We start from the raw sequence: 17,805 nt of genomic DNA on the forward strand, positions 1-17,805 counted from the left end.
AGGTACTTATCAGGGAGCTAAAGTTCCTCATGCCACACAATGTATGCAGTCAGAAAAAAGATACAGAATATTACTACCACTTCAGAAACTTTCCTCATGCCTTTCATGATCAATTCTTGTTCCCCTCCCCACAGAGGCAACTTCTATTTTGATTTATTCTACCATAAATTCATTTTACCTTCTAGAATTTCATGTAAGTGGAATCATACAAGATATAAGAAACTACTTTTGCTCAGCACAATATTTTTGAGATTCTTTTGTGTTGTTCAGCATTCCATTTTCTTTCTTCATTTGTTATTTTGAACTAGTTTTAGCCTCACAAAAAAGTTGTAAACATAGTAAAGAGTTCCCATATGGCCCTCATCTAAGTTCCCCCAATGTTAGCATCTTACATAACCATGGTACAGTTATCAAAACCAGGGAATTTACATTATTAAAATATCATTAATTAAACTAAAAACCTTGTTCAGATTTCATCAGTTTTCTCCCTAATGTTTTTTTTTCCCCCATAGTTAATGATCCAGTCCAGAATCCCATATTGCAACCAAAATCCCATTTTGGTTGTTATTTTTCCATAGTCTCCTCCAGTTTGTGATAGTTTTCAGTCCTTTCTTGTATTTCATGATCTTAACAGTTTGAAGAGTGCTGGTTAGTTACATTATAGCATATACCTCAATTTGAATTTGTGTGATGTTTCTTCACGATTGAAATGTGGTTGTACATCTTGGCCAGGCTACTGTAGAAATTATACTGTGTCCTTCTCAGAGGACCAGCTCTAGGGATGCATGGTGTCAGTGTGCCATTGTGCATGATGTTAGTTCATTCCCTCTTCTTTCTGAGTAGTATTCCGTTATATGAAGAGGCCAGTTTGCTTATTCATTTTTCTGACAATGGATACCTGGTCTGTTTCTTGGTTTTTAACTCTTGATGATAATGCTGTGGACATTTTGTGCTCTTCAGTAAAACACCCGAGGACAAAAATAGCTGAGTCATAGGGTAGATGTATTTTTTATTTTATAAAAAACTGCTGGATCTTTTTCAAAGTGATTTTACCATTTTGTATTCCTTCCAACAATGTATGATATTTCCAGTTGTTCTATATCCTTACCAACTTTTGATATTATCCGTCTTTTAAAATTTTAGCCATTCCAGTGAGTGTATTTGTTTCCACTTTAAAAACAATTTGCTTTTCAAACTTTTGTGTTTAAATTTTCAAATTTACGGAAAAATCAAAACTTGTGTATATTCTTTACCTAGATTGACCAGTTGTTAACATTTTGCCACATTTACTCTGTCTCTTATGTGTATATGTATGCACATATATAGGTACGTATAAACTGCTTTTCAAGGTCCTGAACCATTTATGAATCTATTGAGGACATCATGGCTCTTAGCCACTAAATGCCTTAAGTTATATTTTCCAAAAACAAAGTATTCTCCTCCATTAACATACTATCATTATTAAGCCCAAGAAATTTAACACTGTTGAAATAATAATATCTAAATACAGTCCATATTAAGCTTTTCCCAGGAAAGTTTTCTATAGCTTTTTTGTTTTGTTTTCCAGTCCTGAATCACATGTTGCTTTTGGTTGTCATGGCATGACTTTAGTCCCCTCTAACCCAGAATGCTTCTCCCATATATTATTCTATATCTCATGACACTGATGTTTTTGAAGAGTCTGGGCCATAAGATTTGTTACTCAGAACATGAGGCTGCCAACGGATAGGCCACAGGCCAGACACACCAGGTGTAGATGTACGTGTTTGGTCTGTATTGCATGTGAAAATTTGAATTTGTTACCTGTGTTTAAATGTGACGTTTCAGGCAACACTGGGCTCACACTCCACATGAATGTGGACACACGAGTAGCAAGCCTTCTTTTATAGTATCTGTCAGCTTGTACAGTATTCACCCATGGAACTATGGAACTAAAGAGCTACTTGTTGGTGATACATTATTTTAAGTAGCAGAATGCTAAATCATATGGAATTATTCAGCAATAAAATTATTTCCTTGCCAAGCCTTCAATCCACATTCCTCCAAAGAGAAAGTCTTTCTGTGAGTTTCTGTGAAAAACTGGTCTCTAGTGCTCCCTAACAGTCACTGGGGCTTCCCAGGTGGTGCTAGTGTTAAAGAACCTGCCTGCCAATGCAGGAGACATGAGAGATGAAGATTTGATCCCTGGGTTGGCAAGATCCCCTGGAGAAGGGCACAGCAACCCACTCTAGTAGTCTTGCCTGGACAATCCCATGGACAGAGGAGCCTGGTGGGCTGCAGTTCATAGGGTCACACAGAGTTGGACACGACTAAAGCGAACTTAGCATGCATATGTGCTCAACAGTCACTGACAGAGGGATGCTGGCCCTAGACTGAGACCACTGTATTGTTAGAATTTAATAGCACTGTTTTGTTTTGATTATTTTAATACTTGTTGGTACAGTTACCTTCTGGTTATTGCAGGTAATATTGGTAAGTAATTGTATGTGTTGTATATAAATAACTATAGCAATATTAAGTGTCTGATAATAGAGCTTATTTATTAAGTACCTATTATGTGATAAATATTTTCCATAGATTTTTCTCCTTTAGTCATGAAAGTTGATGAGCTGGAAGCTATTTATTAAACACTGTTTTGTAATGAAGAAACAGACTCAGATTAAGTGATGTGCTTGACTAGGAAGGGCGGCTGCGCTGCTCCATGAGATAACCTCTGAGACATCTCAGTCTGTTAGATTGGATGATCCTGTTAAGATCAACACCTGTAGGAAGGTGGTGTCATAACATTACACATGATACAGTAGAGCCATAATGGCTGTCCACGTGTCATCAAGGCAGGTGACAGTCTTGTGGGTGTGGCTGGATGAATAGGCACCATGGTTGAGATGCCTGTTTTCATGTAAATTGTAGAAATTTTTTTTTTCCCCCAAAAGCGATACTGCCTCAGAGAGCTTGGTAACTGGGCTGTGTATGTGGACGTGCAAAGCTGAATGGCCACAGGAAGGCATTTGTTTCAGACCCTTAGATTTCTGCGTGCATGTGGGGGATAGTCTGATGTGAGGACTTCTCCCATGTAGTCACCATCTGAGGTAAACAGTCTATTTTTTTCCCTCATAAATGTAAAGGCCGTCTTTTCTCCTTGTGTGTTCCCTGCAGGAACAGCTATCCCAAGTCCTTGATGCCATGTTTGAAAGGACGGTCAAAGTTGATGAGCATGTCATTGACCAAGGAGATGATGGAGACAACTTTTATGTCATTGAACGGTAGGAGATGGTGTTTTGTAGTTGTACACCTGTACTTAGTAATATTCGCGGTTCAGGGCAAGTGCTTTACCCTGTGCCTTGTTCAGCCCAGACAGGACTTAGGGCCAGGTTAACAAGCTCCGCAAAGTTTGCCGCTCTCTGCCCACAGCCTGCCCTTCTCTATCTTCTGCTGTCCTGAGTCCTGAGTACAGGACATACTTGGGTTGCACTATCTACAATTAGGTGAGCTGTGCAAGATGCGCTTTATAAACATGTTATTTGCAAGTGTCCAAGAGAAGTAATTTCCATGACACTTTATTGTCATCCGGATCATTCAGTCCTAGCCTGATTTTACACTTGAGTGTATTTCCTCAGCCTCCATACCTCTGGCCCCTCTTGGCTCTGTCCCAGGTTTAGGTCTGTTGGGAGACATGAAACCTGAGGGTTTAACCTGCTCACCCTGGGGTGTCCTCACCTCTTGAGCTATTACTATTGGTACCATCTGGGGGATTCCCTCTGACTCCCTCTCAGTCCTGAAAAGAACACTCTCACCAGAGTTTAGGATCAATAAGATGTTGCTTCACCGGTATCTTCCATTAGTTATTTTTCATTTTGTCTTTTCAAGTAATTTCACAGTTATAGAATTGTTACACAAATAGTACAAAAAATTCTTAGAAACCTAGGTTCTCCAGGTTAATATTTTACCAGATTAGCTTTGTGTTTGAAAGTAAGTTGCAGGTATAAGCCCTTTTATCTCCAAATACATCTATATATTTCCTAAAATAGGACATTTTCTTACATAAGCAGAAACCAATTATGAAAATCAGATAGTAACATTTTATACAGTACCCTCATCTACTGTGCAGATCTTATTCAATTTTTTCCAATTGTTTTCCTGATTTTTAAGGGTCTTTTTATCTGTATCAAATAGCTGTACTAGATTCAACTGTCCCCTTTCTTATCTAAGCCTTTTGCTCATTCATAAAAATGTTCAAGAATGTATTCCTTAGATAACTTTTGGGCCCTTGATACGGTGACAAATGATTCCAATTAGAGTTAGGAAGGAAATGTTTTATTTAAAGAGGAAAGATGATACAAATAATATAATCTTAAAGCGTCTTTTACTTCATCTGTCATGCTTAGGCTTCCTTCATAGAATTCTATGAGTAGTGGCAGAAAAAAATTTTCAAGTTATATCACCACTTCTTTGCTTCTTGTGTAACATGTGATACCTAGTGATTTTTATCAGACACGTGGAGGCTCTTTGTAGGAAATTTAAGGAAAAAAAACAAGCAAAACAGGGAAGAAAGTAATTTTGCCCTAATTTTATCACCAGAGTATATTTTTTCTTTTTTTCCCCTTTGCCTTACTGTTCGGTCAGATCCATTACCCCAAATTTGGTTCAGATATCAAGACTGATCATACCACACACACAGACTAAAAGGCTATGAAAAGATTGATCATTCTCATAATGTGTGTTTTAAAGGTGAACAGGGTAGGTTCCCAGGAGGTTCAGAAATGACTTGAGGCAGCACAGAGAGGTGACTGGCTTGGTATTTCATGGTATTAGAAGGTAGAGCTGAGGTAGAGTACTCTTGTATGTGGGCAGGCTCTTGTCCGATTTGGATTTCCCATCAACACCAAATGAGGGAGCACCTAAGTTTTCTTATCAACTTTCCCAGATGTGAGACAGAAGAGGAAAAAGTATTAGAGTGGTAGGGCTTCAAAGCTGATAACAATCAAACATGTAAAATGTAGTTAACTCTTTATTAAATTTATATATATGTTTTCATGTACATTGGCTTGATTTTAAAAATCTGTTTGAAGTGGTTTGCCATAGGATACAATATTATTCTATGTCATCATTTATATTGACTGCATAATATCAATATAGACATATATTTAACCCATCTTATTGTTAGCAGATTAAATTGTGATTTTTGCTGTTATAAATATTACTTGGTGAGCATCCTTGCAGTTAAATATTTTCCAGTATCTTCTATTATCTCCTTTAGAATGCCTAGAAATGGAATTACTGTGTAAAAGGGTCTCTCCAAGGAAAATGTTCTGTTGTTAATTATCTTGGAGAAATTTAGAAATGTTTACATTTGCTTCAGTGTTGTATTGAGAGTGCCTATTTCTCCAAATGCTGTCCATTGTGAGTATTTTTCTTTAGCCACTGTTAGTGAACACTCAATGGAGAGAAAATTGTATTTTAAAAAAATTTTAATCAGTTCTACATCCTAGTTTTCAACAGACTACAAAAGAAAATCCAACCAGTCATTTCAGTACCTCTGGGAAAAGCATTTGACAAAGTTTAGCACCTTTTCATGGTAAAAACTCAGCAAAATAGGAGTAGAAGGGACTTTTATCCAACCTAATTAAAGGTATTTATTTTAAAAAATCTATAGCTAACTTCATACTTAATGGTGAAAAACTGAATGTTTTCCCTTTAAGATGGAGAACCAGAGAAGCATGTCTGCTTTCACCTCTTCATGCAGTATTACACTGTAGGTCCTAGCTGATGCAATAAAGCAAGGAAAAAGAGGGAGTGAGGAAAGAAGAACTGATGGGAGGGAGGAACGGCATACAGGTTGGAAAGGAAGAAAAATAAACCTGTCTTTGTTTGTGGATGACATGATCCTCTAGAAAATGCCAAGTTCACTCATTAGAACTAATAAATGAGTTTAGCAAGGTCACATAATACTAAGTCAAATGCAAAAATCTATTATATTTCTATATACTAGCAAAAAATCTGTTGGAATTCCCCCAATAACAACATTGTATATCATATATACCTTCTATTCGTGTATACCTGCCCGTTATAAATGAAGTTGTTTCTTATTGTATTTCCAGGGGAACCTATGATATTTTAGTAACAAAAGGTAATCAAACCCGCTCCGTTGGTCAGTATGACAACCATGGAAGTTTTGGAGAACTAGCTCTGATGTACAATACCCCGAGAGCTGCTACCATTGTCGCCACTTCAGAAGGCTCCCTTTGGGGACTGGTGAGTTAAAGAAATGATTCACCTTGCATAGCATGGTATTACTCTCCCTGACTTCTGGGTCTCTGTCCTTGGCTATTCGTTCACAGTATATTTTATAGCTGGTTATCTGAAAGACACTGTGGAAGATTTTAACCTATGTGTTTTTCCATTTCCTTGAAGTGATTTGTCAACAGACTGTTTATTCCAAATTACATGGAAAAAACTGGGTCTTGTGACCTAGCAGTTGTGTCAGCTCTTACCGCATTTTCTTCTTATGTTTTTATCAGATAAGCAGAGAGAAGAAGGATAACTACCTAAGAGACCAGTCTAGAAAAATAAAGTGTCATTGAAAGCTCTGCCAAAAGTGTTTTCCATCTCTAACTATCTTAGGACTAACTTTTCACTAACAGATGGTGTTTGACCATATGTTTATTCATTGGTCCATGCCAATAGTCAGTAGATTTAGATACCAGAAAGGCTGACAGCCATGTTCTGGGAAACAGAACTTTCCCAGAATATCTTAGGCATCGACTGCTAAGGTCCTGTCCTCTATTAATACATGACCCACCTTGCATCCTTCAGTATCAAGCCTTCAAAATATATAACTTTTCCTTCTTAAAAGAATCATCCTCTTGTACAAATTCCAGATTTCCTTTTTAAAATGTTCATCTCTATGGTAATTTGTTTCCATTTACCCTACAAGCAGAATTAAATGTATACACTGAAATTATCAATATATTTCCTAAAAAAAAAAAAATCACATTTTAAAGACATATTAAAGCACTTTATTGTGCTATACTAGTGCAGAATTAAGAATGCTCCTAAAAAAAAAAAAAAAAAAAGAATGCTCCTGAGCAGGATTTTGCAGGAAGAATGAAGGGATAGAGCCAAAGCAAAAACAACACCCAGTTGTGGATGGGACTGGTGATAGAAGCAAGGTTTGATGCTGTAAAGAGCAACATTGCATAGGAATCTGGAATATTAGGTCCATGAATCAAGGCAAATTGGAAGTGGTCAAACAGGAGATGACAAGAGTGAACATCGACATTCTAGAAATCAACGAACTAAGATGGACTGGAATGGGTGAATTTAACTCAGATGACCATTATATCTACTACTGTGGGCAGGAATCCCGTAGAAGAAATGCAGTAGCCATCATAGTCAACAAAAGAGTCCAAAATGCAGTACTTGGATGCAGTCTCAAAAACAACAGAATGATCTCTCTTCGTTTCCAAGGCAAACCATTCAACATCACGGTAATCCAAGCCTGTGCCCCAGCCAGTAACACTGAAGAAGCTGAAGTTGAACAGTTCTACGAAGACCTACAAAACCTTCTAGAATTGACACCCAAAAAAGTTGTCCTTTTCATCATAGGGAACTGGAATGCAAAAGTAGGAAGTCAAGAAACACCTGGAGTAATAGGCAAATTTGGCCTTGGAGTACAGAATGAAGCAGGGCAAAGGCTAATAGAGTTCTGCCAAGAGAATGCACTGGTCATAGCAAACACCCTCTTCCAACAACACAAGACAAGACTCTACACATGGACATCACCAGATGGTCGACACCGAAGTCAGGTTGATTATGTTCTTTGCACCCAAAGATGGAGAAACTCTATACAGTCAGCAAAAACAAGACTGGGAGCTGACTGTGACTCAGATCATGACCTCCTTATTGCCAAATTCAGACTGAAATTGAAGAAAGTGGAGAAAACCACTTGACCATTCAGGTATGACCTAAATCAAATCCCTTATGACTATACAGTGGAAGTGAGAAATAGATTTAAGGGACTAGATCTGATAGACAGAGTGCCTGATGAACTATGGATGGATGTTCGTGACATTGTACAGGAGACAGGGAGCAAGACCATCCCCAAGAAAAAGCAATGCAAAAAAGCAAAATGGCTGTCTGAGGAGGCCTTACAAATAGCTGTGAAAAGAAGGGAAGTGAAAAGCGAAGGAGAAAAGGAAAGATATACCCATTTGAATGCAGAGTTCCAAAGAATAGCAAGGAGAGATTAAAAAGCCTTCCTCAGTGATCAATGCAAAGAAATAGAAGAAAACAATAGAATGGGAAAGACTAGAAATCTCTTCAAGAAAATTAGAGATACCAAGGGAACATTTTATGCAAAGATGGGCTCAACAAAGGACATAAATAGTAGGGACCTAACAGAAGCAGAAGATACTAAGAAGAGGTGGCAAGAATACACAGAAGAACTGTACAAAAAAGATCTTCATGACCCAGATAATCATGATGGTGTGATCACTCACCTAGAGCCAGACATCCAGGAATGCAAAGTCAAGTGGGCCTTAGGAAGCATCACTATGAACAAAGCTAGTGGAGGTGATGGAATTCCAGTTGAGCTATTTCAAATCCTGAAAGATGATGCAGTGAAAGTGCTGCACTCAATACGCCAGCAAATTTGGAAAACTCAGCAGTGGCCACAGGACTGGAAAAGGTCAGTTTTCATTTCAATGCCAAAGAATGGTCAAACTACCACACAATTGCACTCATCTCACACGCTAGTAGAGTAATGCTCAAAATTCTCCAAGCCAGGCTTCAGCAATACGTGAACCGTGAACTTTCAGATGTCCAAGCTGGTTTTAGAAAAGGCAGAGGAACCAGAGATCAAATTGCCAACATCTGCTGGATCATCGAAAAAGCAAGAGCGTTCCAGAAAAACATCTATTTCTGCTTTATTGACTATGCCAAAGCCTTTGACCGTGTGGATCACAATAAACTGTGAAAAATTCTGAAAGAGATGGGAATACCAGACCACCTGACCTGCCTCCTGAGAAATCTGTATGCAGGTCATGAAGCAACAGTTAGAACTGGACAGGGAACAACAGACTGGTTCCAGATAGGAAAAGGAGTACGTCAAGGCTGTATAGTGTCACCCTGCTTATTTAACTTATATGCAGAGTACATCATGAGAAATGCTGAGCTGGAGGAAGCACAAGCTGGAATCAAGATTGTTGGGAGAAATAATCAATAACCTCAGATATGCAGATGACACCACCTTATGGCAGAAAGTGAAGAAGAACTAAAGAGCCTCTTGATGAAAGTGAAAGAGGAGAATGAAAAAGTTGGCTTAAAACTCAACATTCAGAAAACTAAGATCATGGTATCTGGTCCCGTCACTTCATGGGAAACAGATGGGGAAACAGTGGCTGAGTTTATTTTTTCGGGCTCCAAATCACTGCAGATGGTGATTGCAGGCATGAAATTAAAAGATGCTTACTCCTTGGAAGGAAACTTATGACCAACCTAGACAGCCTGTTAAAAAGCAGAGACATTACTTTGCCAACAAAGGTCGGTCTAGTCAAGGCTATGGTTTTTCCAATGGTCACGTATATGTGAGAGTTGGACTATCAAGAAAGCTGAGCACCAAAGAATTGATGCTTTTGAACTGTGGTGTTGGAGAAGACTCTTGAGAGTCCCTTGGACTGCAAGGATATCCAACCAGTCCATCCTAAAGGAGATCAGTCCTGGGTGTTCATTGGAAGGACTGATGTTGAAGCTGAAACTCCAACACTTAGGCCACCTGATGCGAAGAGCTGATTCATTAGAAAAGACCCTGATGCTGGTAAAGATTGAGGGCAGGAGGAGAAGGGGGCGACAGAGGATGAGATGGTTGGATGGCATCACCGACTCAATGGACATGGGTTTGGGTGGACTCCAGGAGTTGGTGATGGACAGGGAGGCCTGACGTGCTGCGGTTCATGAGGTTGCAAAGAGTCGGACACGATTGAGCGACTGAACTGAACTGAGCAGGACTTCCCTGGAAGTCCAGTGGTTAGAACTCTTTGCTTCCACAGCAGGGGACTCAGGTTTGATTCCTAGTTCCCACAGAGAACTAGGATCCTGAATGTGGTGTGGTACAGCCACAAAGAAAAAAAAAAAAAGATTGGTCCTGAGAGATGAGTATACACTGTCTTAAGAATACATCACACACTTGGGAACCCAGTGCTTAAAATATTCAACATAGATCATCAAGAAATAATGGGGGTTTATCTATGGTGAAACGGACCACCAGCCCAGGTGGGATACATGAGTCAAGTGCTCGGGCCTGGTGCACTGGGAGGACCCTGAGGAGTCGGGTGGGGAGGGAGGTGGGAGGGGGGATCGGGATGGGGAATACATGTAACTATATGGCTGATTCATGTCAATGTATGACAAAACCCACTGAAATGTTGTAAAGTGATTGGCCTCCAACTAATAAAATAATATTAAAAAAAAAGAAATAATGGGGGAAAATAAACTCAGTTTTAAAATACGTTGATGACAACTTCTAGTCTAGGCCAAGACAGAATAGCCCCATTCCTCCCTAGTCTTCCCTCTTAAAGCTAGAAAACTCTGGATATCATACAACAGACGAACATAGGCGACCCTGAGAGGAGGAAACGAGAAGGTGGACTAGTTAGGGCTTTCAAGACTTAAGGAAGGATATAACAGTGAGTTCCCCAGGTTTTCTTATTAATTGCCATGTATCCCAGCATTTTTCAAGAACTGAAAGAAAAGAGCTGTCAACTGAAAATTCTATACCTCATGAGAATGTCCTTCAGAAATGAAGATATTCTCAGGTAAAAGAAAACAGAAACTTTGTCACCAGCAGGCCTACCTTGAAGGAATGACTAAAGGAAGTTCTGTAAACAGAACGGAAGTGAAAAAAGAAGATTTGGAATATCAAGAATTAAGAAAGAACAACCAAAAGAGTAAACATATGGACAGACATAAAAGCCTATCCTCCTCTAGTTTGCTAAAATAGGTTAGATGCTTGAAGCAAAATTATAACATTGCCTTATGTGATTCTCACTGTATGTAGAGGAAATATTTCAAAGGGGCCTAAATGAAAGTTAAGCTTCTACACTTTACTCACACTTCTAAAATGTTGACACCAGTAGACCATGGTAAGTTACATATGTAAATATAATACTTAGAGCAACCACTAAAGTAATCCGTGCAAAGATATATTCAAAAACTGTACAAATCAAAAGGAATTCTAAAAAAGTAATTCAGGTAACCTATGGAAGGGCAAGAAAAGTGAAACAGAAGAACAGAAACCAGAGGGGAGAACAGAAAACATTGACTAAAATGGTAGGTGTAGGCCCTAACATATGATTTGTCTCTATGGATGATCTGTATATGCCAAATAAGTGACAGAGACTGGTAGAATGGATTATCTTAAATGACTCAACAATATGATATTTATAAGAAACTCACTCAAATATAATAATATAGGTAGGTTGAAAGTAAAAGGACGGTGATAGATATACTATGCAAACATTGACCAGAAGAAGTCAGAAGAAATTAAGTTAGTATCAGATAAGTAGATTTCATGGCAGAGAAAATTACCAGATGCAACAGAAACTCTAACTCTGTTATTTTCATAATAATGAAAGAGTTAATCTACCAAGAAGACATAGAAGCCCTAAATCTGTATATACCAAACAACAGAGCTTCAGAATATGTAAAGCTAAAACTGATAGACTGAAAGAAAAAATAGATAAATCCACAGCTGTATTTGCAGACTTCAACACTTCTTTCTCAACAATTGATAAAACAACTAGAAAGAAAATCAGGAAGGTTATAGGATTTTAACACCACCATCAACCAAAAGGGTCTAATTGAAATTTATAGGACATGTCACATAACAGCAGAGAATACACATTCCTTTCAAGCCCATGAATGTTCACTGAGATAAACTACATATATCCTGGGATATAAAAAGTTAGCAAATTGAAAAGACTTGAAATCAGACAGTGTGTTCTCTAACCACAATGGAATGAAACCAGAAATCAGTAACAGAAAGATAACAGGAAGATCTCCAAACCCTTGGAGATTAACCCATTCCTAAGTAATCTGAAAGTCTCAATAGAAATTTATTAAAACTGCTTGCCTTCTGATTGGGATATGAGAATTAAACAGAAGGACACAAGAGAAGCCACTTCCTTAGTGCCTGGCGTGTGTTGGGTGCTACAGAGTGGGGGCCCCCCGCTTGCCTTGGTTGTGGGGCTGCTCACCACCCTTCTGTTCCTGAAACTCCCTCTCCTGAGATCCCTGCTCTGCCTTTCTAGTTCCTCGCCTTATCCTGTGCAGTCTTTCTTCCTGTTCCTGCTATCTTAAGTGAGATTCATCTCCCTGCTGCCTTAAGCAGCAGTGATCTTTTTAGGTGTCTTTTTCTCCTGCTTTACAGTCCAAGCCCTTCCAGCGCTTCAGTACTTCCTTCAGGAGAGTGACCCCGAGAGCGCCCTCCACAGGTGACTTCTCACTTGTGCCTTGTAAATGCCTTCTGAGGCTGAATCAGGGAGTACCTGGTGTTGCCACTGAGTTTCTCAGATTGGATTCTGTATTCCTTCTTTTACTAGGGGCAACTGCTGCACAGTTTCTGCTCAGACACCATTGAGCAACTAACACTTTCACTTTGTAACATTATAAATGAATTTAGAAATAACTGGTTTTTTGACAGTGTCTACTCAAACATAAGGAAGGGAACTTCATAACTCCCATTGTCTCAATCTTGAGTGTTGTCTTTCCCCAGCACCCATGGCCTTGACTGGCCCAGAAAACACATGGAAACTGAAGTCTAAAGATAATGGAGTGATATTCCAAAGTACAACAGTAACATATTAAATGATATTAATACATCTCCAGCCTTGGACTTCAAAAAAGTAGTGGCAAGTGGTGCAGCCCATGAGAGCAATCAGGGATTGCATGGCTTTTTGCAGGCAGACAAATGGAGAAGAAAACGGGGGCAGAGTCTGGCTTAATGCCAGGGCACAGACATTATTTGTATGTCAGTTTAGGAAGGGAAGGGGCTTCCCTGGTAGCTCAGACAGTAAAGCGTCTGCCTACAATGCAGGAGACCCGGGTTCGATCCCTGGGTCGGGAAGATCCCCTGGAGAAGGAAATGGCAACCCATTCCAGTATTCTTGCCTGGAAAATCCCATGGACTAAGGATCCGGGTAGGCTACAGTCCATGGGGTCGCAAAGAGTTGGACATGAATGAGCCACTTCACTTCACTTCACTTCACTTAGGAAGGGAGAGTAGGAGTCTGCCACATTTTATACCAGGAGCACAGGGTACAGGAGGTGATTTCTCTTGCAGATGGAACTTGGCATGGGATTGGACCAGGGAATTCTGATGGCATATGAGTCAGTGAAGTCTATTTAGACATCTCTACTCAGTTATCTTCTATGTGTTTTCTCCACCCAGCTCCCACCCCATCATCAAAATACTAAAATAGCAAACCTGCATCTAAATTTGCCCTACCCCCTTACTGTTTTTCATTCTTTCAGCCTTTAGGATGTTATTAGTATACTTAAAAAAAAAAAATCTTTCTATTCCTGAGAGCCCAAGGTAGAAGAAAGGTGCAATTAACTGAGGTATAAAAAACTACCTAACCTTGTAGGAGCCTAAGCAATTAACATTCTCCTGGCTGCATGTCCCTCCCCACACACGCATACATGTATTTGAGAAGTACCTGACCATAACTCTGGTTAACTGTCTTGAGTTTGAATCCCTGACTTGCTGGGGTCAAGATATGTTTCCCATGCCTGCCTTCCATCTTGAGTTTCCTACTTTCTCCATTAATTTATAAAACCTACCTCCCCTTCGGATACCAGACAAATTTATATTTTTGCAGCAAAATTTTCCTTGATCACTCCAGGCTATTGTGAATGATCTCTCTCCTCAGAATTCTTATAGGACTTGCTTTGTCTCTGTAGTTCATCTAGCAAATTTCATGTGCAGTCTTGAACTGTGGTTTTTTTATTCCTATAAATTTTGTATTACTTCTCCATTGAGATTATAAAGTCCTTGAGGGCAAGAACCATCTTACTGTTTTATCTCCTTTTTTTTTTTTTTTTGAAGGTGTATCTTTTTACTTTGAACAGTGACTATGAGTTCACAAATGTTTGGGACTTTTTTTATTTTTTATTTTATTTATGACCCATAGGTGGCACTCATTGAGTACTTGACAGCAAGTGACAACATGAGACATCTGTCTTGTCCAGGCTGCAGATCTTTTTCTTCTAGTGATGACTCAAATTGAAATATCATTAAACACTCAGTTGATCCAGTACCTTCCAAAGACCTCTGATCTTTGCTGTGGCATAGTTTTAATTAAATCACAGATACTCTCTTATACAGGCGTTCACCAGAATTTTCATATTATTTCTTACAGGACCGTGTGACATTTAGAAGGATCATAGTGAAAAACAATGCAAAAAAGAGGAAGATGTTTGAATCATTTATTGAATCTGTGCCACTTCTTAAATCACTAGAGGTAAAGCCTATTTTAATAAGAGTCTGTATACGGGGACTTAAAAGCTGTTAAAACAATTCTTTTGTTAGGTTTCTTAATTCATACTATTCTAGCCCATTTCAATGTTGTATAGATACTGTCAGCATTTGTGACTTTTATTTAAGGTCTTTTCCTTAGAATTTGTGTGTTCATTGATTCAGGTGTCAGAACGAATGAAGATCGTGGATGTAATAGGAGAAAAGGTCTATAAGGATGGAGAGCGCATAATCACTCAGGTGAGTGGGGACCTCAGGCAACTCCTTTCTCGGAAGTCACCTCCTGAAGGACTAGTGCGTCGTTTGTCCACTCATCCTGGGGAACTCATGTTGCTAAGTACTCAGGCACACTTCCTGCAGAATCTTCTGAAGCCCATTGATGTTCATCTCTGGCCTCTGTTCACCTCTCCTTGGTTTCTGGTTTTGTTTTTTTGATATCATTTACTTTCAACCCTGAGTAAGCCTCCTTCATCACTGTTAAAACCTGGAGGTCAGAGGGTTGTGTATTTTCTCTCTCTGTTTGGCCCAAAGTCTCTCTTAGCTAACCCAGTACACAGCAGTCTTCAGTGACTGACCAGATTTGTAAGGTCCCTTTAGTGTTTCCTTTGTACTCTTCTGTCATGTTACTTCAGGTACTGTAAGGGTCGCCACACAGTGGACTTGAACATTATGATGAGTGCTGTGTAATAATTTTATTTATCTACTGTGTTTGCTTTTTAAATTATATGTAAAAGGTATTATAGATTTTTCCATTTTGTATTTTCATTTCCATATTATAAACTTCTCTCTGAGTGGTTTTGGCAAGATCACTGGGAAGGGGACTTCCCTGGCAGTCCAGTGGCTAGGACTCCATCCTTTTGCAGGAGTCACGAGTTCAATCCCTGGTCAGGCTGGGAGCTAAGATCTCACAAGCCACACACTGCAACCAAAAAATTTTTTTTAATTAAAAAAAACAAAAGGAGCACTGGGGAGATGTCTGGTTGGTCTGGGTTAAGGAATGTGCCCTCCTTGAACCTCAGTTTGGGGCTAGAAGGAAGACTCAGAGTGGACAAACCTAAATCCCCAGACCACCCTTGGGGCCTGGAGGTGGAGTTGACCCAACCAGTGCCACAGAAATTAATCAGGCTGATCGCAGAAGGAGAGAGAGCTGCTCCCAGAGAAAAAGGACTAACGAATAAATGGTGTCTAAGTGGCATCTCCAAATGCCTTTGTTTTCCAGATAGCCCCACTGTTAATAATTCTTTTAATTAGAAGTTGATTTGATTCAGTAAGTATTTTTTTTTTCTTCTATTTTCAGTAGTTAATGTTTGTTTTTTTTTTTTCATTTATTTTTATTAGTTGGAGGCCAATCATTTCACAACATTGCAGTGGGTTTTGTCATACATTGACGTGAATCAGCCATAGAGTTAACATGTATTCCCCATCCCGATCCCCCCTCCCACCTCCCTCTTCACCCGTTTCCTCTGGGTCTTCCCAGTGCACCAGGCCCAAGCACTTGTCTCATGCATCCCACCTGGGCTGGTGATCTGTTTCCCTATAGATAATGTTCATGCTGTTCTCTCTAAACATCCCACCCTCGCCTTCTCCCACAGAGTCCAAAAGTCTGTTCTGTACATCTGTGTCTCTTTTTCTGTTTTGCATATAGGGTTATCATTACCATCTTTCTAAATTCCATGTATATGTGTTAGTATACTGTAATGTTCTTTATCTTTCTGGCTTACTTCACTCTGTATAATGGGCTCCAGTTTCATCCATCTCATTAGAACTGATTCAAATGAATTCTTTTTAACGGCTGAGTAATATTCCATGGTGCATATGTACCACAGCTTCCTTATCCATTCGTCTGCTGATGGGCATCTAGGTTGCTTCCACGTCCTGGCTATTATAAACAGTGCTGCAATGAACATTGGGGTGCACGTGTCTCTTTCAGATCTGGTTTCCTCAGTGTGTATGCCCAGAAGTGGTATTGCTGGGTCATATGGCAGTTCTGTTTCCAGTTTTTTAAGAAATCTCCACACTGTTCTCCATAGTGGTTGTACTAGTTTGCATTCCCACCAACAGTGTAAGAGGGTTCGCTTTTCTCCACACCCTCTCCAGCATTTATTGCTTGTAGACTTTTGGATAGCAGCCATCCTGACTGGAGTGTAATGGTACCTCATTGTGGTTTTGATTTGCATTTCTCTGATAATGAGTGATGTTGAGCATCTTTTCATGTGTTTGTTAGCCATCTGTATGTCTTCTTTGGAGAAATGTCTGTTTAGTTCTTTGGCCCATTTTTTGATTGGGTCATTTACTTTTCTGGAATTGAGCTCTAGGAGTTGCTTGTCTATTTTTGAGATTAATCCTTTGTCTGTTGCTTCATTTGCTATTATTTTCTCCCAATCTGAGGGCTGTCTTTTCACCTTACTTATAGTTTCCTTTGTTGTGCAAAAGCTTTTAAGTTTCATTAGGTCCCATTTGTTTATTTTTGCTTTTATTTCCAATATTCTGGGAGGTGGGTCATAGAGGATCCTGCTGTGATTCATGTCGGAGAGTGTTTTGCCTATGTTCTCCTCTAGGAGTTTTATAGTTTCTGGTCTTACATTTAGATCTTTAATCCATTTGAGTTTATTTTTTGTGTATGGTGTTAGAAAGTGTTCTAGTTTCATTCTTTTACAAGTGGTTGACCAGTTTTCCCAGCACCACTTGTTAAAGAGGTTGTCTTTTTTCCATTGTATATCCTTGCCTCCTTTGTCGAAGATAAGGTGTCCATAGGTTCGTGGATTTATCTCTGGTCTTTCTATTCTGTTCCATTGATCTATATTTCTGTCTTTGTGCCAGTACCATACTGTCTTGATGACTGTGGCTTTGTAGTAGAGTCTGAAGTCAGGCAGGTTGATTCCTCCAGTTCCATTCTTCTTTCTCAAAATTACTTTGGCTATTCGAGGTTTTTTGTATTTCCATACAAATTGTGAAATTATTTGTTCTAGTTCTGTGAAGAATATCGTTGGTAGCTTGATAGGGATTGCATTGAATCTATAGATTGCTTTGGGTAGTATAGCCATTTTGACAATATTGATTCTTGCAATCCATGAACATGGTATGTTTCTCCATCTGTTTGTGTCCTCTTTGATTTCTTTCATCAGTGTTTTATAGTTTTCTATGTATAGGTCTTTTGTTTCTTTAGGTAGATATACTCCTAAGTATTTTATTCTTTTTGTTGCAATGGTGAATGGTATTGTTTCCTTAATTTCTCTTTCTGTTTTCTCATTGTTAGTGTATAGAAATGCAAGGGA

The 17,805-nt window shown here is 39.1% G+C and overlaps 1 protein-coding gene across 1 annotated transcript in view; it reads left to right on the forward strand.

The window, feature by feature from the left end:
* Nucleotides 1-17,805, forward strand: part of PRKAR2A (protein kinase cAMP-dependent type II regulatory subunit alpha) — a 70,924-nt gene that overhangs the window by 38,941 nt on the left and 14,178 nt on the right. The window contains exons 5-8 of the mRNA XM_065933756.1: nucleotides 3,157-3,263; nucleotides 6,099-6,252; nucleotides 14,415-14,516; nucleotides 14,696-14,770. Of these exons, the coding sequence (XP_065789828.1) occupies nucleotides 3,157-3,263; nucleotides 6,099-6,252; nucleotides 14,415-14,516; nucleotides 14,696-14,770 (438 nt within the window). The remainder of the gene's footprint in view (nucleotides 1-3,156; nucleotides 3,264-6,098; nucleotides 6,253-14,414; nucleotides 14,517-14,695; nucleotides 14,771-17,805) is intronic.

The sequence above is a fragment of the Muntiacus reevesi genome, chromosome 4 (assembly GCF_963930625.1).
Source record: "Muntiacus reevesi chromosome 4, mMunRee1.1, whole genome shotgun sequence".
NCBI classification, from domain to species: domain Eukaryota; kingdom Metazoa; phylum Chordata; class Mammalia; order Artiodactyla; family Cervidae; genus Muntiacus; species Muntiacus reevesi.